The sequence below is a fragment of the Neomonachus schauinslandi genome, chromosome 10 (genome assembly GCF_002201575.2).
Source record: "Neomonachus schauinslandi chromosome 10, ASM220157v2, whole genome shotgun sequence".
Taxonomy (NCBI): Eukaryota; Metazoa; Chordata; class Mammalia; order Carnivora; family Phocidae; genus Neomonachus; species Neomonachus schauinslandi.
This window is the reverse complement of record NC_058412.1, coordinates 126992962-127020281: the sequence shown is the minus strand read 5'-3', so window position 1 is coordinate 127020281 and position 27320 is coordinate 126992962. Positions and strand designations below refer to the sequence as shown.

The 27320-nt window shown below is 46.8% G+C and overlaps 1 protein-coding gene across 4 annotated transcripts in view; it reads left to right on the top strand.

The window, feature by feature from the left end:
• Nucleotides 1-18264, top strand: part of UBE2V1 (ubiquitin conjugating enzyme E2 V1) — a 32026-nt gene extending 13762 nt beyond the window's left edge. Inside the window, exons 2-5 of one of the 4 annotated variants that reach the window (XR_002480070.2) lie at nucleotides 5572-5720; nucleotides 14838-14963; nucleotides 16418-17638; nucleotides 18032-18048. Coding sequence is in view for 3 of the 4 variants with exons in the window: in XM_021685892.2 (XP_021541567.1) it covers nucleotides 5572-5720; nucleotides 14838-14963; nucleotides 16418-16564 (422 nt within the window). In the remaining variant the exon portion in view is untranslated. Of the gene's footprint in view, nucleotides 1-5571; nucleotides 5721-5879; nucleotides 5908-14233; nucleotides 14322-14837; nucleotides 14964-16417 lie in introns of those variants that run through there. The other 3 variants (XM_021685892.2, XM_021685894.2, XM_021685893.2) reach the window with 3 other exon arrangements.
• The last annotated feature ends 9056 nt before the right edge of the window (nucleotides 18265-27320 follow it).

Here is a 27320-nt window from a genome sequence, read left to right as displayed (position 1 = left end):
AGCCTGCTTCTCCCTCTGACCCTTCCCCTTCATGCTTTCTGTCTCCCATTCTCTCTCTCAGATAAATAAGTAAAATCTTAAAAAAAAAAAAAAAAAAAAATAAAAAAAAAAAAAAAGACCAAAAAACTTGAGAACTGCTGTTCAAATGGAATGAATGCTTATTGTAATTAATCAGTATATGGTATAGTTATTCTGATATTTATATATATGTTCCAACTCCCACTTGGAATATTTTTTGACTACCTAATAGATATTAGCCAATCCTAAGTTTTTTATTTTTTATTTTTTATTTATTTATTTTTTTTTTTTTAAGATTTTATTTATTTATTTGACAGAGACAGAGATAGCGAGAGCAGGAACACAAGCAGCGGGAGTGGGAGAGGGAGAGCAGGCTTCCCGCCGAGGAGGGAACCCAATGTGGGACTCGATCCCAGGACCCTGGGATCATGACCTGAGCCGAAGGCAGACACTTAACGACTGAGCCACCCAGGCGCCCAGTTTTTTATTTTTTTAAACTTTTTTTTTTTTTTAAGATTTTATTTATTTTTATTTGAGAGAGAGAGAATGAGAGAGAGCAAGTACATGAGATGGGGGAGGGTCAGAGGGAGAAGCAGACTCCCCGCCAAGCAGGGAACCCGATGCGGGACTCGATCCCGGGACTCCAGGATCATGACCTGAGCCGAAGGCAGTCGCTTAACCAACTGAGCCACCCAGGCACCCTAAACTTTTTTTTTTTTAAGTAGGCTCCACGCCCAGCGTGGGGCCCAACACAGGGCTTGAACTCATGACCCTGAGATCAAGACCTGAGCTGAGATCAAGTGTTGGATGCCTAACCAACTGAGCCACCCAGGCGCCCCTTAAACTGTTTCTGAATCCTGTTTTATAGCTTGAATCAAATTGAATGATCCTATAATGTCAGTACTGCAAGAACTGTACACTGCTTTGTCCTGTGTGGTGCTCTTTGTTCCAAATGCTAACCTAAAATAAGTTGAACTGATTCTTTATTTCTTTGGTTCAGTTGTGTACATGGGCTTTAACTGAATGTTTAATCCAATAGAAATGTCTGTTGGAAGTATAGGATTAAATAATAGGATATTTTTCCCTATTTCACAAGTAGAAATCAAACATCAGAAAAATATAACTTGAGGGGCACCTTGGCGGCTCAGTTGTTAAGCATCTGCCTTCAGCTCAGGTCATGATCCCAGGGTCCTGGGATCGAGCCCCGTGTTGGGCTCCCTGCTCAGTGGGAAGCCTGCTTCTCCCTCTCCCACCCCCCCTGCTTGCGTTCCTGCTCTCATTCTCTCTCTGTCAAATAAATAAAAAATCTTAAAAAAAAAAAAATATATATATATATATATATATAAAAAACTTGAATTCACTGTTTGAAACTAATACAATGAGCTTGTGATCTTTGGATTAGGATTCCCTAATCAGATCTGGTTGTTAATGAAGAGGTAATATTTCCAGCCACAAAGTTTTGCTAAAGTTTACAAGAGAAATAGTCATATCAGAAATAGTTAATCCAGCCTGATTTAAATACCTGACACAAGAAGGCACATTTTTCATCTTTCCAAAAAGAGCAACTTGAAATAGAGGTCACACATAGAGCTTCCATTCAGTAAGGAAGGGCTTAGCTATGGCAGCCGTTGTGCTTTGCCATTGTGCATTTGTCTTAAACAAGTTTTAATAATATTAAAAAACATGGATCACTTAAAATTAGTCACTTAGGGAAAACCATTAAGTGAGATTCCTACTCATATGAGTGAGGCCCTGAGAAGGTAAGGGAGCTTGATGGGTATCTGGGGGAAGAGTGTCCCAGGCAAAGGGAACAGCAAATGTGAAAGCCCAGACATAGGACCTTGTCTCAAGTATAGTTGGCATAGTTCCTAAGTGTTCTCTTTTGCAGATAATGAAATCATGGTAAAAGAAATCAGAAAATACAGAAAAGGTAGGGGATGGGGATTAAAGAGTACACTTACCATGATGAAAAAAAATAAAATGATTAAAAAAAGAAAATGCAGGAAAGGGGTTGGAATCACCCATAATCCTTGCACCTAGAGATAACCGCTGTTACTGTCTTGGTCTCTAACCTTTTCAACTTTGTTAAGCTTCTTTTAAAATGTCACCTAGCATCTGTGTTAGTTTCCTAGGGCTGCTGTAACAGTACCACACACTGGGTAGCTTACACAACAGGAATTTATTTGCTTACAGCTCTGGAGGCTAGAAGTCCAAGCTCAAGGTGTCAACAGGTTTATTTCTTCTGAAGCCTCTCTCCTTGGCTTGCAGAGGGCTGCCCTCCCCCTGTGTCCTTACACAGTCTTTCTCCATGCACTCGTGCATCCCTGTTGTTTCTTTGTGTGTCTGAATTTCCTCTTATAAGGACACCAGTCAAATTGGATTAGGGCTCATCCTAATGGACTAATTTTATTTTTCATTTATATATATGTGTGTGTGTGTGTGTGTATTGTTTTGTTTTGTTTTGTTTTAGAAAGCATGGGCATGGGGGGGGAGAGGGGAGGGTAGAGGGAGAATCCCAAGCAAGCTCCCCGCCCAGCGAGGAGCCCCACATAGAGCTCGATCTCATGACTCCAAGATCATGACCCCAGCCAAAAGAGTCAGACACTCAACTGACTGAGTCATTCAGGAGCCCCTTTAATTTGTATTTTTTAAAAGATTTTATTTGTGTGTGTGTGTGTGTGTGTGTGTGTTTAAGTAAACCACCTCCAACATGGAGCTTGAAATCATAACCCCAAGATCAAGAGTCACATGCCCTACCTTCTGGGCCAGCCAGGTGCCCCGATGGACTTATTTTAACTTAATCACCCCTTTAAAGGCCTTATTTCCAAATACTATCATGTTCTGAGGTGCTAGCAGTTAGGGCTTCAACATACAAATTTGCAAGGACACAATTCAGCGTATTACACCATCTGTGATATGTATCAGTCTCCTCTCCGTATGATTCTGTGTTCCTTTGGTATTCATTTTCGTTCGTGCAGGCTTACACATTAAGCAGTAGTCGCAGCAGTAGTTCTACGAGGTGAACCCCCTCCCTGCTCTGCTGCCCAGGCAAATTAGTTAGGATTACTAAGATTCAGATTTAACTCTCTCTGGACAAAAGACATTGTATTGTCTGGCATTTTGCTTATAACATCACAAACATCCTTTAGTTTTGTGTTTGCTAGAGAACACAATCCAGTGTAGCTGAATAATCCAGTTGACTATTTAGATTAAAAATGCCAGTCTTAAAAAAAAAAAAAATGCCAGTCTTTGGGTGCCTGGGGGGCTCAGTCAGTTAAGCGTGTGCCTTCCGCTCAGGTCATGACCCCAGGGCCCTGGGATCAAGTCCCGTGTCGGGCTCCCTGCTCAATGGGGAGTCTGCTTCGCCTTCTACCTTTCCCCCCTGCTCGTGATCTCTCTCTCTCTCAAATAGATAAATAAAATCTTTTTTAAAAATGCCAGTGTTTTACAAATGAGCCATTCAAGTATGCTTTCCAGTTTATTCTGTTTCCTTTAAAGTACTATCTGTGTCATTTACTCTTATCTTCAATCAACTGACTCTTTTGCTTACATTTATGGTAAAAGGAAATTTTTTACCATCATTGTACATGGGAAGTTAGTATAGTATTACTTGCCTTAAATTATTCTTAAAAATGAATACAGAACTATAAAGTGAAGTGTTCACTTATTGCCACCTAAAATTCTCTAATGTACCACTAGCAACTCCACCCTTCCACTTGCTCAGACAAAAGCCTGGAAGCCAGAGTAGTTGACTACTCTTCTTTCGTGCTTCTCAGGCAGTCTGGCAGCAAATCTTACCAGTGTATACCTCCCAAATATCTGAAATTGTACTATTTTTCACCACCTTCACTGGTCCAAGCCATATTTTCTTTTGCCAGGATTATTACAATAGGCTGTAGCTCCCTTCACTGGAGTCTGTACACAGCAGTCAGAGGGATCCTATTTAAAAACAAGTCAGATCCCGTCACTCCTCTGTTCACAACTCCAGTGTCTTCTCAGGTCAGTAATAGTTGGACTCCTTAACCATCCACTGCTCTTCCATCTCACTGACCCGCTTCTAGCTGAATTGGGATCTTGCTGTTCTTTGACATTCCAGGCAAAGTCTTACCTGAGGGTCTTAGCACTTGCTGTTTCTTCGTTGGAAGACTCTCCCCTCAGCTATGCATAGGTCGTGCTCCTTCACGTCAGGTGACACCTGGTCGCAGTAAGGCTTTCTTTTAAAATTGTAGCTACTCCCCCCTACTCCTCCAGAACTCCACCAGCTGTCATCCTATATAATTCGTATTTTTGTTTTGTGATTATATGTTTCCCATTAGAATGTAAGCTCCACGAGGGCAGGCATTTTTGTTTTGTTCACTGCTTATTCCCCATTGCCTAGAAAAGTTCCCGACCTATAGCAGATGCTCAGGTATTTACTCCAGTTGAATATACAGTAGCAGGAGTCCCACCTTGGGAAACAATGAGATATACTGGGAATACCTCCCAGTCTGGAGTCCCTCCAGTGGGTTTTTCTCCATGGCTACGTGTTAAGTGCTACTCGCCTCAGGGAGTCTGGCCAGTTGGAGGCTCAGCATTCAAGGCAAAAGAGAGCTTATAATTTGTCTGAAATTGAGTTTTTTTTCCCAAGAGGTGATTGTTCAAATGCCAGGGAGGGATTTGGAGGAGGGGAGAGGCAGGTAGGATTGATTGGGAGCGCATCCCTGGGAGAGTTGCTTGGTGCCCAAGCACAGGAAGAAAATTGCTCTCCCTGCCCTCCCACAGCCTCGTCCCCCACCTGGCCCCAATGCTTCGGTTCTGTTCTGGAAAATACCCAGAAATGGCTCAAGCCTCAATCTGAGCTCAGGTATAGTAGCTTGAACCTATGAGATGTGTTTGTGTGATTTCTTCCATGAGCTACTTGCCAGGCTTTGGGATTTTTTGGAAACAAGTAAATCAGAGAATGAGCGCCCTCTTTCGGCTTTTTCATAAGAGAGAAACTATGGCTTAAGTAATTGAAAATTTTATCCTTGGCGCCTTCAGTTTTGACTCTTAGCTGATCAAGAGGATACCATTTTTATTTCATGTGGCCGTGGCGGCTGGCTCTTCCTCCTGAGGTAGTTTGAGTGTCATTCCAACAAATGCACACACCCTTAGCCTCAGAAATGTGTAATAAGAATGAAACAAAAGCAGTAGCCTCTTCTCTTCCAAGGCACTTACTACTCATGATACCGATATTGGTGGTTTTCATCTGTTATGGACCCAAATTGATCAACATTTTGACACGTAAACTCTTGATGAAGTTTATCAAAGCTGTGGGGCTAGGGTTGGGGGGGGTAGTCTTTCTAGACTTGATTCAGTGGTCACTTCGCCTGAAATAAAACCACGTGGCCCTTCCTTGTGGGCGCGCTGGTCGGTACCGGAAGCTCTGTAAGCAAGTTTGAGGGACGACGACTTTCAGCCATTTTTTGCATGTTAGCATCTTTATTTCCACTTAGTAATAACAAGCAGCCAGATCTAGCCTTACAGGTTCCCCTGGAGTTGCTAGTATCTTGAATTTCTTTCCATTTATTTTAGGAGTAAAAGTCCCTCGCAATTTTCGACTGTTGGAAGAACTGGAAGAAGGCCAGAAAGGAGTAGGAGATGGCACAGTTAGCTGGGGTCTAGAAGATGACGAAGACATGACACTTACAAGATGGACAGGGATGATAATTGGGCCTCCAAGAGTAAGCGTCGAGCTACGGCTATAAATGTCAATGTCTTAAATTCACTGTGCCTCCTTTTAAGAAATATTAGCCTTATCACGGAAAAAACTCACCAATGGTATATTTTCTGAAATGTGGCTATTCTTTTTTGACCAGTTTCAGTTTATATATTTGAACCTCCTCTGATGCTGTTTAATCCCTCTACATGGTAAGCAAAAACCTGTTTAGACTCATAGTGTGAATTTACATGGCAATGTAGACAGGGAGGTGTGAGGTCCTTGCACCCTCACGTGTACTTTAGAACAAACTCTTGGGCTTATCAAATAGTAAGTCTCCAGATACAGCCAGTGTTCTGAAGACAGCGTCCAAATGAACTTTGGAAAGCCTTCATGGTTGTGGTTTTCATTCACGGTTTCCCGGGTCTACCACGCACCCATATCCTAATTAATCGGGCTGTTCAGCAAAGGCGATTGCCTGTCTGGTTGGCACTGGTCTCTTGCAGCACTGTGAGACCCAGAGGCCTTTGCATAGAAGACAGAAGACAATGGGGATGAGAAAATTGACCTCTCTTTTAGAGCTTCGTGATCTGTGAGAGTTCCCAGGCTTCATAATGCCAGCTAACTTTTTAGTGTACATAGTAGAACCCCCAAGAAATGTCATTGAATTCTCACAAGAACCTGTTGTTAGGGGCTACTACTGTGTCGTCACATCCCATTTTACAGGTGAGGAAACAGACTCAGAGAAGTAAAGTTACTTGCCCAAAGTCACATAGCTGATAATTCCCAAGGGGGTTCTGACTCCAGAACCTGTGCTCCTAACCCTGTGCTACATTATCTCCTTTCTGTTCAGATTTTGAGATTTCATTTGTTCCCATTATAGAATTAGCCAGAGTGTTAAGTAGTAATACGAGGGAGGAGTACAGAAATAGATTCCCATGATGTGACACTTGTTTCAGACAATGGGAGAGTCTGCCTGAATGTAGCAGGACCTTTCCTGTGTGTGCTTGTGCTCGAAGATGATGGTGGCCATGCATTCTTTTCACTGCGTGCGCAGGCTCTACACCAGCTCTGTGGGAAGTAGAAAGACATGTGGGATGTGGCCCCGGCTGAAACAAGGTCATGCTCATTAAGTGTTAGGAAAACCTACTGTTCATCTTGGACCGTCGTAAACACTCTGGTGAATGACTGGCTTTGCCATTTAACGTTACCTCTTGAGTCATCTTTGATCCCACGGTTTTGTTTTTTGGGTTAAAGAAAAATATTCAATTTGCTGTTTTTATTCATTTCCTTATCTTTTAAAAAAAAATCTCTGAAAACCAGGATTTCTGGATCTACTAAATGCTGGGGAAAACTTGATCTAGAAAGCTTGTTTCTTCGTGGAGATCATTTCTTGCCATCTTTGGAAGTCCACTGTGTGGTGATGGCTTCCTTCACTGCATTTCTTCTCTGCCTAAGAATGGTTCAGGTTTCTTGAGGATGAGAACCATTCTTCCCTCTTCCTAACTCACCAGAGCACCTGGAAATGACTCAGCATGGGGTAGTTGTTCAATAGATTTGTTCATTAGCAGACTGATTTTCGGGTTCTAACAAATTAAGAATGAACCAGTGTACAACATTGCGAATATACTAAATACCACTGAATTATACACTTCAACAAATGAACAAACAAAATGAACCACCAGATTCCATTGGAAATATTTTGTTCTACCTACAACACCTTGGATTACCCTGGGTTTCATTTTAACTCTTTCCACAGGGGGCTCCCTTTTAATGAGCAGCTACAGTATGCAAGTTGCTTTCCACACGTTCTTTATACATATATGTATATGGTAGCTCTACTGAGATGTAATTCACATATTGTAGAATCCACTTAAGTGTACCGTTCGGTGGTTTTTGTTATATTCAGAATTGTGCAACTGTCACTAATTTCAGAACATTTTCATTACCCCAGAGAGAAACCTCCTTCCCCATTGGCAGTTGCTCCCAATCTGTCCCCCACCCCCCTCCCTCACCTTTGACCACCACTCATTTACTCTGTCCCTATGAATCTGTCTGTTCTGGACATTTCATATAAATGGAATCACACAACATGTGGTCTTTTGTGGTAGCTTTTACTGTTTTCAAGGTTCATACATGTTCTAGCACTTACCAGTAGTTCATTCCTTTTCATGGCTAAATAATATTCCGTTGTGTAGATAGACCATATTTTCTTTATCCATTAACTAGCTGGTAGATATTTGGATTTTTTTTCCATTTTTTTGCCTATTATGAATAATGCTGCTATGAATATTTGTGTACAGGTTTTTGTATGGACATACGTTTTCATTTCTCTTAGGTGTATACCTAGGAGTTGAACCATCTGGATCATATGGTAACTTTATGTTTAACATTTTAAATAACGGTCAGACTGTTTTCCCAAGCGGCTACACCAGTTTATGTTTCCACTAGCAGTACATGAGGGTTTCTGCTTCTCCACACCCTCACCAATGCTTGTCACTGACTTTTTTTTTTACCCCTATAGTTATGCTTGCCCTGGCTCCCCAAGGTTAAAAGCAAAGAAGAAAACTGTCTGCTTCTAGGTGCTTCCTGTGACCAGTCTGCTTTATGACTAACATACAAGGTGTATGCTGGGCCTCTGGAATATCAGCGTAATTATTAAAGTATCTAAATAGAGCACTTGAGTAACTCATCTGCCTATTGTATTTTTGTGACTGTATAACTCAAAATCCTCCATCAAAAGTGATCCAGAAATTCTAGGAATTTACTCAGCTTTTTAAAATGTGTTACCCAAAGGCCTGTATGTACAGTTACTGAATGCAGTGTTTTCAGTAGTAGCAAAATACTGGAAACCACCTCAGAGTCTTCCAGTAGACCATAGTATGTACTGCTTAGCTGTTGAAAAGAAAGAGACAGATATAATGTGTTGAAATGGAATGATTTCCGTGATATTTAAGTGAAAAAAGGTACAAAGCAGTATAGGATATGCTGCCACTGGGGTGGGGAGGAGTGGGGGTGCAGAGGAAGAAGTCATACATATACTTGTGCTTCTTTGTGTTTACAGTACTTTGGGGGGAACATGAAAGAAGTTGGTGACAGTGGTTGCCTTCTTCAAAAAGGATCTAGCTAGCTGGGACCAGGGTGGAAAGGAGACTTATTTTTTTACCATATACCTTTTCTGTACTCTGAGTTGCTTTAATTTTATGTGTGTTAGCTATTTGATTTTTTTTTTTTTTAAGAAAGCAAGTTCTCCAAACCTGAAAGTAAGTTTCTCATCCACGTGCCCTTTGCAAAATTCTGGCAAATGTCCAGTTGTCCACAGCATTAGATGTGGATTATTTCTACTCTGACCCCAGAATAGCCAGGTTACAGAGCGTTTTCTCAGCTTCAGTGCTATTGACATCTTGAGCTGGATTAGTCTTTGTTGTGGGGCTGTGCTGTGCATTGTGGGATTAGCAGCGTCCCTGGTCTCTGCTCACCAGATACCAGTAGCACCTCCCTCCCCGAGATGTGACAGCCATTAATGTCTCCAGACGTTGCCTAATTCCCACCCCACCCTGAGGGGGGTGGGCAGAAATTGCTGTGGTTGAGAAACACTGTGCCCCTGGGGTTGTCCAAGATAATGTTTTTAGGTGCGGGTTAGAGCATGGGTGTGTGTTTATACTCGTACTTATCTAAAAATACTGTATGCATGCTTAAGAACAAAACATAATTACAGGAATGTGTGAGGTAAAAGGAAGGTGATCCTTCCCCCATTTCATTATACTCCCCACAGAATGAGTGTGTTTCTACCGGCTTTTGCTTTGGGTACACAAACATAAGTACATATCCTTTTTAATAAAAATGAGACCTTGCTATGCATAATGTTTTGTAACTTCATTTTTTTCACTTAACAGATGGTTAACAGATGGTGGATGTCTTTCCATATCAGTGCATATTGATTTCTTTTTAAACAGCTTTATGTGGCATGTCTGATACATGAATATATCCTCATAAAAATTCTCAAACAATACAGAGTATGTAAAGTAAGAAGTTCACTTTGTTCCCCTTAACTCTGTGTTAGTCAGGAAAAGAGAAACCATGCTATGTATTTCAACAGAGAGAATTTAATATAGGAAGTTGATCAAATTAGTGTTGGCCTGAAAAAGCAGAGAAGGCACACTGTGGGACCACAGAGATAACACTGCAGGAAACAACAGCTTAGCCCTGGGGCTGGGAGGACATGGAGGGGGGTGCACAGCCATCAGAACCGAGCACCGGGAGGAGTGGTCCCAGGAGGCAGTGACAATGTTGAGGACACTGAAAGACGCTGGAAACCAGAGCAGCTCTCATGGCCTAGATGAGGGGCGCACGCGGGCTGACGTGACAGGAACAGAAAGCGAATGGAAAGGAATAAGTGCTTCCTTTCTCCTGTGTATTTTATATTAGGATTGTGTGGTTAGCTGGACAATTTAGTCTTTCGGTTCTAGAATATTCTAAGTGGCACTAGCATTGACTTGGAGAAATGAATAGTTAATGTTGCCTGAAGACTGGTCTGGTGGCTCACTCAGCAGGATACCCTGACTGGTGGCAAGAGGGAGAGGCTCTGTACAGAGGAAAATTGTGTCTTGTCACCGTCTGGAGGGGTGTGCAGGTGCCCACTTAAGCTCCAAGCCCAACTTCCTCAGCTCTGCTTTTGGATACTGGGGCTGGGACTCTGCAAACTACAGGTTTCCTTTGCCAGCTGGTGCCCTATTAGGTTCCTCCAGTCAGGGACACAGGAGAGCGCCTGAGAGGCAAGGAGAAGGGACTTGCTTCTGCTTGTTTGCCTGTTCTTTCTGCGCCACTCTGGTAATGGCCCTTCATCCCGGCATCAGCAGTGGGTACCAGCCTCCAGCTCTTGGGGGCACTCCCAGAGCCGGCCTGCGGCACCCCTCCTCAGAGGTCTGAGTTCAACTCTAGAGACCTCTGGCCCTGAGCCTCTAGGTCTGAAAAACTGGCTTATTCCCTTGGTTCCCCCAGCCTTAAGGGGTGCCACCTGTTTTCTGCAGGTGTTATCCCTGTGTTAGCTCAGGTTCCCTTTTTGTGTTTTCAGTCCAGTGACACCTGTTTAACCAATTCCCTATGTTAAATTCTCTGTTAAAATGCCTAGTGTTCTGTCTTGTTTCCTGGCTTATCCCTAACTGCCATATCCCTGCTCTCCAGATGAACTGTGAGCAGCATCCGGTCCATCTCCTTCCACACCTCTTCCTGTGCATTTTCCTCCCTGTCTTCATCCAGAGCCATATAGACTTTCTCACTTTTTGAAGGGCCCACACCTTGTTCTCACACAGCACATGCCCACCTTGGACAGCGCACATAAGTTAAGTACGCCTGCGCAAGATTTCACTTGAGTAGCGGTCATCTGGTTGACCTGAGTCACCTTTTTATATACTGACAGTTTGTGATTTTCTCGTTTTTGCAACCAGTACCTTTTCCTTTTCTCATATCTCCTACATTTTAAAGATACATTTATTTCACAATACCTTGAGACTTATAGAAAAAGTGAAAGGGTAGTATGGAAAGTTCCATGTGTACCCCTCCCCCAGTTTCCCCTGTTGTTAGCATCTTATATTGGGATGGTACATTTGTCACCACCAGTGGCCCCATACTGATGCATTACTATTAACTAAAGTCCGTATCTTCTTCAGGTGTTCTTAGCTTTTACCTTGTGTGTATTTTCGATTCCAGAATCCTATCCGAGATACTACATTATATTTTTATTGTCATATCCTGGGCTTCTCATGCCTGTGACAATTTCAGGTTTTTCTTGGTTTTGTTGCCCTTGACAATTTTGAGGCATACTGGTTAGGTACTTTGTAGAAGGTCTGTATTGGAATTTATCTGACGTTTTTCATCATGATTCGGCTGGGATTCTCATATATATATTTTAGGCCCAGGAAAAGTTTGTCATCTTTAGGCTGCAGGCTTGTAGTGTCTAGTGGATGAAACAACGTGTGTGCACATTAATGCAGCCTCAGTTGGAGGGGGGTGTCTGTCTGCTTTTATAGGTTGTACATATTGTGCAACTGGCTGGCTGTACCAAGACCCATGTCTTGGCAGTCTTTCCATGTATGTGTCTGGGCCTCAGCCTTTGAAAAGGCTACAAAGTATCCAGTTTTAGGAATATGCCATATTTGTTCAGTCAGTCCCTTGCAGGTGGACATTTAGATTGTTTATAGTTATTTTTGCTATTGCAGATGATGCTTCACTTTTTTTTTTAATGCTTCACATTTTTGTGCATGTCTGCCTGTAGGAAGTTCCTAGAAATAGTCTTGCTGGTTTAAGCATGCCTGTTTCACATTTTGATAGGCGCTGTCAAATTGCCCCATGAAGCTCAAGCTTCATAAGTACAAGTCTGCCTGTAGGAAGGCAGGATAATGAATCTTGAGAAGTGTTCCTCATAGAATGCTCTAGCAGTTCTTCTTCAGGCATAATTCCTTTCTTTGGTGAAACCTTTTTACAAAGCAGGTCTTGGAACACTAGTAAACAAAACAAAAGAAGAACACCAGAACCCTGTTTTCTACAGAAGTCTTGCTTTGTACTTTTTAATGATCCTTCAGGTGTCTTTATGTTCACTTGACTTGAGGCATTTTTTACTGTGTTCCAGTGAAGTTGCCAGTTGAACATCAATGGTCAGAAATTTGGTATTTTTTGCCTTCTAAGAAGTTAGTCATAGAATGCACATTTTTAAATTAGACTTCATAGTGTCGAAAGTGGTAAGATTTAAAATATGTAATAGTCAGAATCCTGTTACCAAGCTGCTCACCTTCTTAGCCATTTTGATGCTGTTGTTAATAGAATGATTAGTGAAATTTTTTCGAGACTGATAAGCCACAGAGCATACTGGCAGGTGAATACACTGGTGCATCAGAACCTCCAAAATGTGATACCGAATATTTTTTAAAAGACTTACTGATTTTGATACTTACCACAAGCCCATGCCCTCGGGGACTATTTTATATAAGAAATTCTATCTGAATTGTGTGACAAAACCATTGAGTATGAATGTAGGACAGACATCCAGAGATGAACTTGGGATCCATGCAGTCAACAGATACTGCCGAGTGCATAGTTGCTGATGGAGACTGTGCTAGGTGCTGAATATAGACCTTTTATCATATTTTCCATAAATCCCTGTTTGCTTCCTTCTTGTCGTGTTGACGCAGTGAATTTTTGTCTTCTGAGGGAGCACCTTAGTTGCAGCAAGCTATTCATTTTATAAACTTGCAAAGAGCAATATTCGAGTCAAGGAACATTTGAGTACCAGTTCTGTTGAGACCCCCACCCTCCTTGTTCTTAGTTTATCAAGGGAGGTCTGACAGAAGACTTCAGATGGGGAGTCAGGAGGACTTCTGAGAGGAAGGTGCCCTTGAGCCAAAGAGCTGCAGGATGGACACAGAACAGCAACTGGTGTTGGGACCCCAAGGTAGAGAGAAGTTGGGGCTAGATGGAGAGGAAGAAGAAGAAACAAGAGGAAGGTGGGGTGCGCAGGGTCCAATCCAAGAACATGGGCTTCCTTCTCGGGTCACTAGCTGCCATTGGAGGGGTTAAGTTCTTGGTTTTGAAAGATCAGCCAGGCTGCTGTATGGAGAACAGATTGTAGGGGGAGCAAGAAAGAGCAGAGACGTGGGGTGATTGAGACGAGGGGCATGGTAGAGGGAAGTGGGTGGGTGTGGGATCGCTCTTGGAGGTGGAAGCTAAAACCTTTTGATAAGAAGGTAGGGGGTAAGAGAAAAGGGAATTGTGGCTGGCTGCTAGGTTTTGCTTTAACTAACTGCTAGGTGGTGGTGCCATTTATAAAGGAAGAAGAGAGGAAGAGCAGGTTGAGGGTGGGTGGAAATCCAGAACTGAGTTTAGGTTTGTCACAGTTTGGAGTACCTGTTAAGTGGATGTGAAAGGTTTCTATGGGTGTATTATGAATGCCTTCTGAATCTTAAAATATGTTCCAGCGTTTTTCTTAGGGCTAGACCACTGTTCAGACGGAATGTTTTCAAGGATTGAAATCACATCTTCTGTAATTGATTCCCCCCAAAGACAACTAGATGTCGCTGTTTACACAGGAGCCGTTTCTTGTGCAGGTGGCACTGAGGAAGGCGGGAGCACTGGTGCCCTGGACGGGGACCCATTGGAGGGTGGGTTGCCCTGCCTTCGAGGGGACCAACCTAATGGGGACACGTCACCTTTCAGGGTGGTCTTTAGACATGTAAATGATAACATTGCCACTTCATGGAGGACAGAAAGCTGTGGACTAACCTGTGTGATGACTGAACTGGGTGAAGTTTGAGCAGGTGATGTTTGAGCTGGGTCTTGATGGATGTGCAGTAGTTCGGGGGGGTGGCAGGGCGCTCTAGGCAGATGGAACAGCCTGCTACCGGCAGCACATTTTGCTGCTCATCGGGTGGAAGTTACAGGGAAAAGTTCATTGCCGTGGGGGATTGGACTTTCCAGTTTTTTCTACAGAGCCGCGGTTGGCGTTTGAAGAAGGACAGTCTTTTCCTCTGCGGGCCTGGCATCCGTGGCTGCCCGCCTCACCCACTACATGCCTGTAATCTCTCAGGTCGATGTAAAGCCTGCAGGGAGAGATGGTGCGGCGCACAGCCCCAGAGTAAGGAGGTAGTGGGAAAGCGGCTCTCGTATCTGCACCTACACCCCCTAACTTGTGTTTCATTTTGAAGTTCTTCTAAAGAGCCGCCTGTTCTATGCTTTGCACATGGTGGTAGTGAATGCAATGGCTGGTGACCCTGGTGTGAGTATACGTTTAGTGTGGCTTCCCAGAGTAAAGAATGCCTCTTACACAGCATTGCCCAGAGCACGGGACGGGTCTGCAAAGTAGAGAAATTAGTGTACAAACAAGTCCATCTGGTTGGACTTAAATAACACTAACTTGAAATTTCAGTGATACTGTTGTAAATTTTCTTTGTATTCTCCCGAGGTAAGAGTTCGTAGACACTAGTGTGGGGACTAGTTACTACTGACTTCACGGGTAACAGGTAGACAGCCTCTGTGTAGAGGAAGCACGTGCACCAGTTCTGCAGGCAGGAATAAATGGGGTTTCAAAAGATCTGCCTTTTTGAATTCATAGTTTGTAATTGCCTCACGTCTCTGTACCTTTTTTTTCCAGACAATTTATGAAAACCGAATATACAGCCTTAAAATAGAATGTGGACCTAAATACCCAGAAGCACCCCCCTTTGTAAGATTTGTAACAAAAATTAATATGAATGGAGTTAATAGTTCTAATGGAGTGGTAAGTTGTTTTTCCTGCCCATACTTGTTCCTTTGGGTTGAGAAATGCTTTGTACTTAAACATCAGGGGCGCTGTGGCCCTAAGTCCATATATTTCTTGGTGGTTTGATGCTGAAATATACTGCAGTATGAACATACGCAGACTCGGGGTGAGGGCCTGTTCCTTAGCTATATTTATTTATTTATTTATTTTTTTTTTTTTTAAAGATTTTATTTATTTATTTGATAGAGATACAGCGAGAGAGGGAACACAAGCAGGGGGAGTGGGAGAGGGAGAAGCAGGCTTCCCGCCGAGCAGGGAGCAAGATGCGGGGCTCGATCCCAGGACCCTGGGATCATGACCTGAGCCGAAGGCAGACGTTTAACGACTGAGCCACCCAGGCGCCCTAACCCTTACCTATATTTAAATCATCGTTCGTGCCATACTCACTCCGGACCAACACCGTGCGGCTCTCTTGAGATAGGAGCTCATTCTGTCTTCATGATGCACCCTCATGAGGTAGAGATGAGGAGCCTGTGGGTGCAAAGTCCTGTCCAGGGTCATACTCATACTTCCCGAGCCTTACTTACGATACATGCTATTTTTTCTCCTTTAATGGCCTTGCTTTTTAAATTTATTTTTATTACCATAAATGGAAAACCAGTCTCACTTGACATAAGAACTTAGGCAGTAGTGGCAATAGTAAATACTACAAAATCGAAGAGATGCTAATAAATTCTTCCTCCATAGGTTTCTTGCCAAAGGCGTTGAGCCTTTGAGACCTGCTCTCTTGTTCAAAGGGGGGATGAGCAAGCGTTGAAGGGTTTTACACGTTAAGCATCATGTGAGCTAAGCCTTTGTTTTGAGATATTCAGAAGACTTGAAAGAAAAGCAAAAAAGAGATGAGCCTCGTTGCTGTGTGTTCAGTGTTTCATGTTGCATCTGAGTTCCACCAAAAGTCCTGAACCCAGAACTCGACCCACACTTTGGGAGATTTCTTTTGGGAATTGCTGCACAAACTTGAGAGTGTGACTCGGAGGCAGGTCCTTGTCACGAGAGCGTGGATCTGGGCCACCGCTCGCCTTTGCTCCTTACGGCCCTGTGCGCCATTAGCATCCACCACCTGGATGTGGCGTTGAGAAAGGACCCTGAGCCATAGCAGCCTGTCCAGGAGAGCAGGTCACTGTTCTAGAGCCAGCTGGACTCTTGCCAAGTGTCAGGGCCGTTTCTCTAAGGGTGGCTTTACTTATCCATAGTTTCCTTCTCCCAAATGGTGAGGGTTTGGGACACAAACCAGGAAACACAGACTGACCGGAGGGAGGGATCACGCAGGTATTTTCCGCATGTCAGATACCATTGTGTGGTGGGCATGTTCAACTGGAAAAATGCATTTTACTCCTATCTGCAGCTTTACTCCAGCACATAGCAGTGCATTTGTTTGAGACCCTGACAGTTTTTTGTTTGCCTTTTCGTAGGTGGACCCAAGAGCCATATCAGTGCTAGCAAAATGGCAGAATTCATATAGCATCAAAGTTGTCCTGCAAGAGCTCCGGCGCCTAATGATGTCTAAAGAAAACATGAAACTCCCTCAGCCGCCTGAAGGACAGTGTTACAGCAATTAATCAAAAAGAGAAACCACAGGCCCTCCCCCCTCCCCCCCATTCGATTTAAGCAGTCATTTTCCACAGTAGTACATTTTCTAGATACGTCTTGTAGACCTCAAAGTACTGGAAAGGAAGCTCCCATTCAAAGGCAGTTTATCTTAAGATACTGTAAACGATACTAATTTTTTTGTCCATTTGAAATATATAAGTTGTGCTATAACAAATCATCCTGTCAAGTGTAACCACTGTCCACATAGTTGAACTTCTGGGATCAGGAAAGTATATTTAAATTGATTCCCATCATAACCGGTGGGGCACATCTAACTCAACTGTGAAAAGACACATCACACAATCACCTTGCTGCTGATTACATGGCCTGGGGTCTCTGCCTTCTCCCCTTCTCCTCCCCCTGCCTCCCTGCCTCCTCCCCTCCTTCCCTCCCTCCCTCCCTCCATCCCTGCAACAGCCCTCCAGCTTGGGGTGGCTTGCTAGAGTAGGTGTGAAGGTTTCAGGTCGCAGCCTGTGGGACTACTGCTGGGTGTGCGGGGGTGCTCCAGCTGCACCCCTGGTTTCTTTTTTTTAAGTCTTAAATGATGCCCTCCCCCCTCTAAGCCATCATCCTTTCTCCACTTCCCATGACCACCCTTGGCCGAAGCATAGATTGTAACCCCCTCCGCTCCCCTCTGAAATTGGCCTTTGGTGAGGAATTCAGGGCTTTCCCATATCTTCTCCCCCACCTTAATCGAGGGGTGCTGCTTTTTCCTTCCTCCTCCTCAAGACCCTTTTTGCACCATTACCACCCAACACTGTCCACGACACTTCCTTGCTTTGGCCAGAAGCCATCAGGTAAGGTTGGAAAGAGTCTCTGACTTCCCTCATTTAGTTTTGGAACCACATTTACTCACTCTCCACCAGCCTGGGAATGAATATTGGGTCCTCAGCCCTGCCACCTTCTGCTGTCATCGTCAGCTGATGCGGTTTTTTAGCTCAGGTTTTGATAAAGTGAAAAGAACAGTCACCAGGGGTACTCAGACCTGCCAGCTCTCAAAGTGCTTGGTGGTTAAACTTGGAGAAAGGCCACAGAAGACACTTGTAAGCACACACGATCCCTCTGAATGAATTGTTTTCTTTTCCTGTAATTGCTTTGGCTTTTAAAAATTGAAGTTTTAAACAGGGTTCTCACGTGGTCATCTTACAATCCATTTGGGTCTAGTTTGGAATCTGACAACTGGAACGAAAAAGAACCTTGAATTCGGTGCATACTTTGGTTTTGGTGCTGCTGCTTCCCCCGGTCCTCAGCAGGGATTAAGAAAGAACTCGGTGTGCACAGCAGATCCCCGAAATTGGCGGGCTTGACTTCCTGGCAAATTGCTGCATTTTTCCACTTTTCTGTTCAGGACCACTAAATGCTGAGATGTGGATGCATACCAAAATAAAAGCGATTCATTGTGTTCTAAAGTTTTTTTTTTTTTTTTTTTAATTTAGTGTTTGTATAAAACCACCTTTTGAAGCAGCAACTATCAAGTCTGAAAAGCAATCGATGTTTCCATTAATCTTTTTCTGGGGGATACCTTAGTTCTAAGGATTTAACATCCTGTAAGTAAAGTTGAACATAACAGTATTCCATAAGCAGCCTTTTTATTGTCATACCATTGCCTGATTTTAATATAATAAAAAAAAAAGTGTGCGTTAATATTTAAGAAGCTGTGCCCTTCTTCCTCTTGGCATGTAATTTAGGAACAGACTTTGATGTTTTAGATGCTTTGGGATTCAAACTGATGTCCTAAATCAGGGGTCGGCAAACCTCTTTCCTCCAAGGGCCTAAGTAAGTAAATACTTGGGCTTTGTGAGCCAAGAGGCAAAATTAAAGGTACTATGTAAATATTTATATAGTGAGAGAAAACAGATTTCCACAAAATTGTTTATTGATGGAATTCAAAATCTAGTAATTGAGTATAGTTCTTTTCTAATGTTACAGGTCAACTAATGAGAGAAATGGAATTCTTTTTTTTAGAGGATAACATTTTGCTTACTGGAATTTAAAGTTAGTATTCCTGATTTATCAAATCTGTTGTATGATTTATCAAATCCGTTGTATGATATATCAAGTCCGTTGTAAATGTTCATCTGTAGAAATCCTTCTTCATCAAACAGGCAGTGGGCCAGATTTGGCCCATGGACCACAGTTTGCCAACCCCTGTCCGACAAGGTTATGGTGAAAAGGGCGGGGGCAGGGGAGTCTTTCCTTTAAGTAGCTTTGTGGGACTCCAGCTATTAAGTCCCCTCTAGTACCTACTTACCAGCTGGATTTAGTAGTCTATTGGGAAGGGAAATATAGGACTTTCACATGGATTTCTGGTGTTGGAGACGAGTTTTGCCTGACAATTGACAGTTTGTCTACTACCTACTGTGTACGGAGTGGAAATGTGTCTGTGGCTGTTTTTATCCAGGATTTGAACTTCCTGCTGTGGTCCCAACCTCCAGCAGTCATGACCTTGGTGTCCTGTGCCAGGAGCCAGGCCATTCTTTCGTGGCTGTCGGGGCCAGCTCACATGTCAGAACCTGGTGCCTGGGTGGAGCCAGATTGTTCCTACCAGGCCACCCTCCAGAAAGCACTGCCCAAATTTCTGCCATATGGGTCCCTCGGAGGCCTCCGGAGTGAATCGCTGCCTTCCAGTTGTGGGTTCTTCGCTCTTAGTCCTTAGCTTCCCCGAGGGAGGGAAGGGACAGGGGAGGTTCTAAAATTATTTCAGAATGCTCCTGGAAAACCCCAAGGCAAATTCAGGGCTAACTCTAAAGGTGGCAACTCTCATGGGCTGCGTGACCTCCAGAGAGAAGAGCCATCTGAAATGCTAGAGTGCACCTTTCACCTTCTTAGTGCACGACACAGAACTGACCTCAGAGCTTTTGGAAAATCAGCTGGAACCGTCTTGTGATAATGGAGTCTGATTTGTGCTTATGTCCCAGAGTCATGTGATTTGCTCCTCATTGTTGCTGATGGGTTTACAGGTATGTCTGCCGTCCGGGCCTCAATTTAGGGCACAGAAGAAGCGCTCATCCGGGGGCTAAGCGCACTGCTTCACCAGGTGGCCTCAGCTCACATGCCTCCAGTCCCCAGCGCCTGCCAGGTCTTTGCTCTTGAGAGAAGATACTTGTGTTCTTTCTCACTGTGTAGACCTGCAGGGTGTCTGCAGGGTGTGGGGGTGCACGGAGGTCTCCAGGGTAATCTGAGTGGGAGAGGAAGCACCCCTTCTGATACACCAACAGCAAACCATGCTGGGTCTCCACTACCCCATGACCTTGGACTTTGATCTCGAGATGAGGGCTCTGGAGCTTCGTCTCAGCTCTGCTGGGGAGGTTCCTGGAGCCTTCTGGGTGGGGGCAGCCCTGACACTGGTGCCTTGTGATGGTGTCGAGTCCATGGCACGGACTCCATGGGCTGCAGCCCTGTCCGCCCTGTCAGGGCGCCCTGCTCGGCCTCTTGCCCTTTTGTGCCCCCTCCCTGCTCCCAGGGAACTCGTGGATGCGCAACCACGTTCCCCTTCCTTGTTCGTGCCTGCTCCATGTTACTCCGTCATCAGAACCCCTTGGGGCGTAGCATTAGGGAACTCCCCTTCCTTACTCAGCAGAGGAGGAAGTTCTAAGAAAGGGCAGCTTGTGAAAGCAGGTCTTCTTTGCAGCTTGCGAGTCATCCTCTGCTGGGCTGGAGTCCGTACAGACTACATAGCTCTGAGCCGTACACATGGTAACTGGATGTATCTTGAGGGCTTTCTTGGGATGACATGAAGTTTTACTTGCTTTTGCTTTTAGTCCAAGCCGCCTCACATTGCCTGGAGGTGACCTTGGAGGAGGGGAGGTCTTCGTGCTAGAGCCTAAGGCCTAGCTGCCGCGAGACAACACAGTGTGTGTTCACGGTCTCACTCTGAACCAGAACACGGAGTTCGGGCGTGTGCCTGATGCCGTGCAGGCGGGGCAGTGGGGGGGGGGGGGGGGTGGGTACGTGTGCTAGGGATGTGGACTCCGTGAATGCCAGCTCTTTGATTGCAAGACAAACAATGCAGATTTTTATGTGAGATCTCCCAACACTAGTGTGTCGACTGACCAACTTTTCATTCCGTGCGCAGAACAAAGTGCCGATGCAGCCGGCAGGCCACGGGAGAGCTGTTCGGCCCTAAGGCTCTGTCACCGGCTGCACCTTGACCCTCCCAAGATGGTGATCATGGTGGCCTTTGCCCCCCAGGACATACCAGGGGTCAGAGCAGGGGCAGCACCACCTGTGGCACAGGAGGAAGGTTCTAAGAAACCAGAGTTGCTGCAGGACCCACGGGAGAGAGACCCAGGTTTCACTGTGTCAAATGCAGTCCACTGAGATGTACCATTATTTTATGTACCACCAAGAAAAAATGCTGTCAGTTACAAGTGTAAGGCCCTACCGATTGGGGCGCCTGGGGGTGGCTCAGTCGTTAAGCGTCTGCCTTCGGCTCAGGTCATGGTCCCAGGGTCCTGGGATCAAGTCCCGCATCAGGGAGCCCGCTTCTCCCTCCCTCTCTGCTGCTCCCCCTGCTTGTGCGTGCACACGCGCCCTCTCTCTCTCTCTTTCTGTCAAAAAAAATCTTTTTTAAAAAAAGAGACCCTACTGATTATAAGGAATGTCCCAATCCAGAAATGTTAAGATGTGAAAGTGTCCAGTTGGTGAGAAGCAGACTGTATTGTCAGTTGTGATAAGGGCAGAGGAGATGGCCACGCTGGTGGCAAAGGACGGAAGCACGTCACATCCCCTGCGAAAGACACTCATCTGCACACCTGAGCTGGAGACTCCCATTTCTGTCTTGACGAAAGAGAATACGTGGACCTAGGAAGTACTTCAGACAGTAGAAAGGGAATAGAATGGAAGGTGAGGTCCTCTCCCGCTTCTGACCCCGTCCTCTCCAGACCAGCACCTGGGCTGTGGGTCCCTCTGAGATCCAGTACGCGTGTGCAGACCCATGCTCCTTCGTCCTCTCATCTCTCCTTCCCACCGTTGTGTTTAGCGTAACTGGGAAGGTGGTCTCCACTTCGCTCCTGCCCTGGATGTTTTCCTCCCAAACAGGCTCTCAAGGTCGCCGTGGAGCGGCACGGAGGGAACAGCGTGCGGTTCTGAACAGCTGCTGAGCACCCAGTACATGGCTTGCCCCAACCCGGGTGGCCTGGCCCTCATGGACACAGAGGTGGTCCCTGATGTTTTGCAACGCATTTGTGTGTGCACGCACATGCACGTGCAGGTGCACATCTGTGGAGTCAAGTCCTGGGAGTGGGCTTCTCCCTCTACGGACTTCCAAGCTGTCTACCAGAGACGCATCAACTCACCCCTTTCCATCAACATGGGGGACAGGTCCCCCCCTCCCTGTCTCTCTCATCATACTGTGAGGCCTCCAGCTGCTATATGACATGGGCCCGTTCTCACCTGCCTGCCCCTCTCTGAGCTGAGCGGCTGTCCCGTAGTTTCATGTGCATGTTCTCATGGGTGAGGGTGTGTCTTCTCAAGTTGAAAAGTCCTGGTTTTTCCCTCTCGACCGTGTCCTCTTTGTTCCTTTCTCCTACTGATCCGTGCGAGTGCCTTACCTAAAGGACTTCTCACTGTCCGAGACGGGCATCTGAAGCATAAATAGGTCTACTGTACTTGACGGGGTTGGCTGACGGGTGGCCACCCTCACCAGCCGTCAAGGGCCCTGTGGTACGAGTAGCTCAAATTGGGAACCCTTCCGTTGTGGTCGGCTGGGGACCTTTTCAGTCCCTGCTCAAGGCCTATCTCAGAGTCCCGTAAATGAATAGGGGACAGGCACGTGGTCAGCAGAGTGGCTTCCTGACCCCACCCAGAGCTTGCTGCGTGACGGGGTGTGTGTTCCTGTGTGCCCTGCCCCCGGCGGTGCTTGGAAAAGCACAGACCTCATGCCAATGAGTAGGTGCACTAAGAAACATCGTGCTTCTGGAAGCCAGTTCTCACATCCACCACTACCTTCCCAGCCCAAGCCACCGCCAGCGTCCTGGGCTCTCAGCTGTGCCCCGTCTCCACACACAAACCCAGCCTGGAGTGGCCTTCGCTCTTCTCTGTGTGGCCGGCTCCCCAGCCCCAGGACAGCAGCTCATGTGTGTCCTCTCCAGAGAGGCCTTCCCAGCCCCCACCCTTCTCCGTTCACATCGCCTGATTGTGTGTTGTTCTTGGCAATTACTAATATCTAACGATCTGTTGTATTGGTTTAGTTATTCCTCTTTCCCTCGCTGGAGTGGATCTCAGGCAGGCGAGTGCCTCATCTGGTGTGTTCCCTGCTGTGCCCCCCAATACCGAAAAGCAATGCTGAGGTTAGAACACATTAAATGAGCACGTGAATTGACTCCTCAGAGCTGGACCTGGGCCTTCCTCTTCCAGCCATGGACAGTGAGAAGCTGGGGGAGGGGAGGGTCTCAATGGCCTGGGACGCTTCCACCTGCCTCTGCCATGAACTCACTAAATGACATTTGGGCAGCAGGGTGGGTGGGTGAGTGGGTGGAGGAATCGGCTGAGTTTGGCCCTTCCAGGTGAAGCTTGTAAATGCTGAGTAGATGGAAATGTGTGAGCAGAGGTGAGATCTTCACATAATCTACTTCACCGGACCCCAGTGCAGGGCCCCGGGGCCAGGAGTCGGGTGGGCCAACCCCAGCTCATCCGTGTACCCGCTGTGTGGCCCTGGGCCGGCTCCTTAACCTCTCTGTATCCACTTCACAGGGTTGCTCTAAGGATTACCAGAGGTTTTACGTGTAGTGGGATTCTTACGGTCCTCAGCACACAGCAAACCCTCGGGAAACGTTAGTTAGCTACTGAACAGAATAGAAAAGAAATTTCCCAGGTCTCTGACCCTTGGTGCCCAGTTCTGGCTCAGACCTGCACGCCCGCTATGGGCCAGCAGAGGGCGCCCGCGCGCTGCGGACCGCTGCACCGGCGCGGCGGGCCACACCTCGGTTCCCAGCCCGGCCCCAGGGACAGATGTGGCAGGGAGGAACCACTTCTAAGCTGGGCTCTCAGGCGTCTGCCAGTGTGCATTGGGCAAAAGGGGCCCTGCAGGAAACCCGGGGACAGGGTGTGCAACCTCCTTCCCCGTACCTGGAGGAGCTCTACCCCTGGTGCACCCTAGCTACACTCCTGCAGCCTCTGGCTGGGGCGGTCACAAACCCAAACGCCCCAAGGGCCTGATGGGGGCCGCTGCGAACTGGAAACTTGACCTATTTGCCCCTGGAATATGGGCTCAGGATGGCCACATCTTTTGATTTTTCAAGAGAGAAGCCAGACATCAGGATTTAGTAAAATATCTCAATTTTTTTGGTGGCAATGGATTAAAGGCTTTTTTTTTTTTTTAACTTTTAATCACCACTTGCCACCTCTGATCTACCTTTTAATGCTGCCTTGGAGGAAGGCATTTTGAGATAAAACCATGTCCCTCTGTTTCTGCACCTGCCCCCCCCGCCCCCGCCAGGCTCCCTCCAGGCCCCAATTTGCAGGTCACCCCATCCTCTGGCTTAGGAACCACCCCCATCCTTGAGCTTTCCCAGGAGAGCATTCATCCAACAAGCATTTACCAAGTGCTTTCTCTGTGCTGACCACTCTGCTGGGGACACAGCCAGGAACAAAACAAAGAGCCCCTGCCTTCGCAGAGCTGACGTTTGAATGGGGGAGATGGACAATGGACAATGTCATTTTTGAAGCATTAAGCACATACCTAAGTAAATGAAGGGGATGGAAGGGCCTCTCTGAGCAGGTGACTCCCAAGTGTGTGAAGGGCCTGCCGTGCCCAGAACCTGGCAGGGTGGACAGTTCCAGGTGAAAGAAACAGCAAGAGCAAAGGCCCTGGGGTAGGAAGATGTATGTCACATCATCACATTAAAAGTCCACAGTGCCTGAACGGATGGATAAGTAGACACACGGATGTGCTGTGCTGGGCACGGGGGCAATGCCTGATGAAGAATGAATGAATGAATGAACAGACCCAGTCCAGCTGCTCCTGCTCTGGTTTCATCAGCTTGATCTCAGGCCTCTCCCACACATGCTCTGGCCTCAGCCGTAGTAGGCCGGCTGGGAATGAGTTTCCAGTTCTACCTCTGGCTGTCAGGGCCCCTGCACAGCCCCAGACATCCCCCCACATCTGGCCTGAGCCCCCTTGTCTGTGTTCTACAAACTGGCTCAGAGTCCACGTAGGCTTGTCAAGAGGCATGGGGTGGAGAGGGGGAGCTGAGCTGACATCTGACTTCCCTGGGCCGGAGTGGGCAGGAAGTTCCAGGAACATCAGCCCTGCCCTCAGAGAAAGGCCATGATTTGGGGGCCACAGAAGCACCCCCAACCCATCCTGTGTTGGAGTCCAGCCTGGATGAAATGAGATCTTTCCTAAAAGGTAGACTTGTTGGCACATCCAGTCACGAGTGAGGCACAGAGAGAGGACATGTCTGTCTCTTTGACACTTGTTCATTCAACACATATTGGGAGGGCTTCTTCTGTGCCAGGCACTGGGGGTGCAGAAGAGGATAGAGCAGAAAAGTCCCTTGCCCTTACACTGCTGTCATTCCGGGCATGGGAGACACAGAGTAAGGAAATAATGAATATACAAGATAATTTAACAACTGGATTGGGGCACTAAAAACAGTACAGTGAGCTCATGTGATAGGAGAAAGGGCAGGGAACTGCTTTAGATGTGTGGTCAGAGAAGACCTCTGAGGAGGTAACCTCTGAGCTGAGTGCTGATTAGAGAAAGAATTGGCAGAGGGAACAGCAGGTGCAAAGGTCCTCAGGCTGGCATGAGTTTGATGGGATGACAGAACAGCAAAGAGGCCAGTGTGGCTGGAAGAGAGTGTTTAAGGATCTGGGTGGTAGGAGTGAGATGGAGACCGACCCCACAGGTCCTTGGGGACCTGCGATGGCAATGGGGTGACCTCTTCATGAGGTGATGTGAGGGTAAAATGAGACAGTACAGGAAAGAGTCTATAATATGAGCTCTTATCAATACTATTATTACCAACCTCTGTCATTCTCCCCAGGTCTGGGCCTCGGGACCATCCTAGGAAGGGCCATCAGGTCTCTTGGGCCCTATCGGTGGCTTGTAGGGTCAGTAGCCCCCTCTGTGGGCCAGGTGCCCCCACCAGGATCTGGGGGACGGGAGTGGACAGCCAGCTGCAGGGCCCCCGAGCTGCACCCCAGTCTACAGCGGTGGTCTCCCCTCCCCAGGAGCTGTGTCCTGGCTGCCATGCCCCAGCCATTCACAATCTGGGGGCACCTCCCCCGGCCTGGTCCAAATCCTAGCCATCTGAGGTCGCCCCGACCTGACCATTTGACCTCTCTGAGCCTCAGGCAGGGCCACCACCTACCGGCCAGCCTTGCCCCTCGCCCCCTCACCCCACCCCCACAAGTGGCTCCGGCGCCCAAGCCATGGGTTTCTTGGAATGTGATTATTTTTCTTCCCAGATAATTCAGGCCAGAAGACTGGGCCGGCCACTTCCGGCCACACTGACCCCACCGCCTTCCTGATCTTTCTCTCCACAAACTTGACACTGTGGTCAGAGGCCTGAAGCCAGATCCGGGAGACCCCCTCGTCTCCCCTTCTTGCCCCAGCCCCTGATCGGGACCCAGCTCTGGGAATCTGACTGTAAACACCAGGACCCTCAGCTGCCCCGTTTCCCACAAACCCCAACTGAGAACATGCTGACCCATGGTGCCGAGGTAGTATTGCATGCTACAGTTTCCAGGGTGATTCCCGATCATAGAGCTCCCTAAAGCTTCCCAGATAGCCCAGGGGTATGGCAGCATCCACACCTCCAGATTCATCCATTCAACAATATTTAATGAGGCCCCAGGCCCAGGGAATATAGCAGAGAACAAAACAGGCCAGAAACACTTGTCTTTGTGAAACTGACCTTCTGGGGGTGGCGACCATGGAGGCGGGTAGGAAGAAACAAACAAGTAAAAATTCAATTATGTAGAATATTAGTTGGTGATAAATGCTATGGAGGAAAATTAAGCAGGGTAGGCAGATGGGGGTGATTGACGTGGGGCAGGAAAGACCTGCTATTTGAGAAGGTGGCATTTGAACGAAGACCTGAAGAAGATGAGGGAGTGAGTCATGTGGGTACCTGGGGGAAGAATATTCTGGGCAGAGGAAGCAGCCAGTGCAAGGGCCCTGAGGCAGGAGCATGCCTGATTTGTTGGAGAAACAGCCAGGAGGCTCATGAGGCTGGAGCAGAGGGAGGGAGGGGATCAGGAAGAGGATGAGGTCTGGGTGACAAGGGACACATCATGTAGGACCTTGTCAAGATTTGCCCTTTTCTCTAAGGGAGCTAGAAACTGCAAAGGAGGAACAGGATGTGAGTCGGGTTTTCATGGAGTCCTTCTAGCCGCAGGCGGAGGACAGACCGTGGGGGGTGAGGGTGGAAGCAAGGGACAGGGAGCTGATGGAGATGGACAGGGTGGGGAGGGCGGGCAGAGAGCATGGGGCTGCCACAGGCAGTCCCAGGAGCCCAGGTGAGGGGTGCTTGGATGCTGGACACGGCATTTCACTGATTCAAGGATGCACGTTTTTTCCCATCGTATGTCTCCCATTTTCCACAGCCTCTTAGATTCACGAAATGCAGAATGATCGGAAAGCAAGCCCACGGAGTGGGTGCAGGGGTGAGGGGAGAGGAGCAGAGATCCCGGTCCTGGGTCCAGCCCAGGGAGGCTGGAGTTGCCTTTTCCTGTTCCGACGGGGGGTAGGGGGAACGCTCGGAGGAGTCAGTTTTG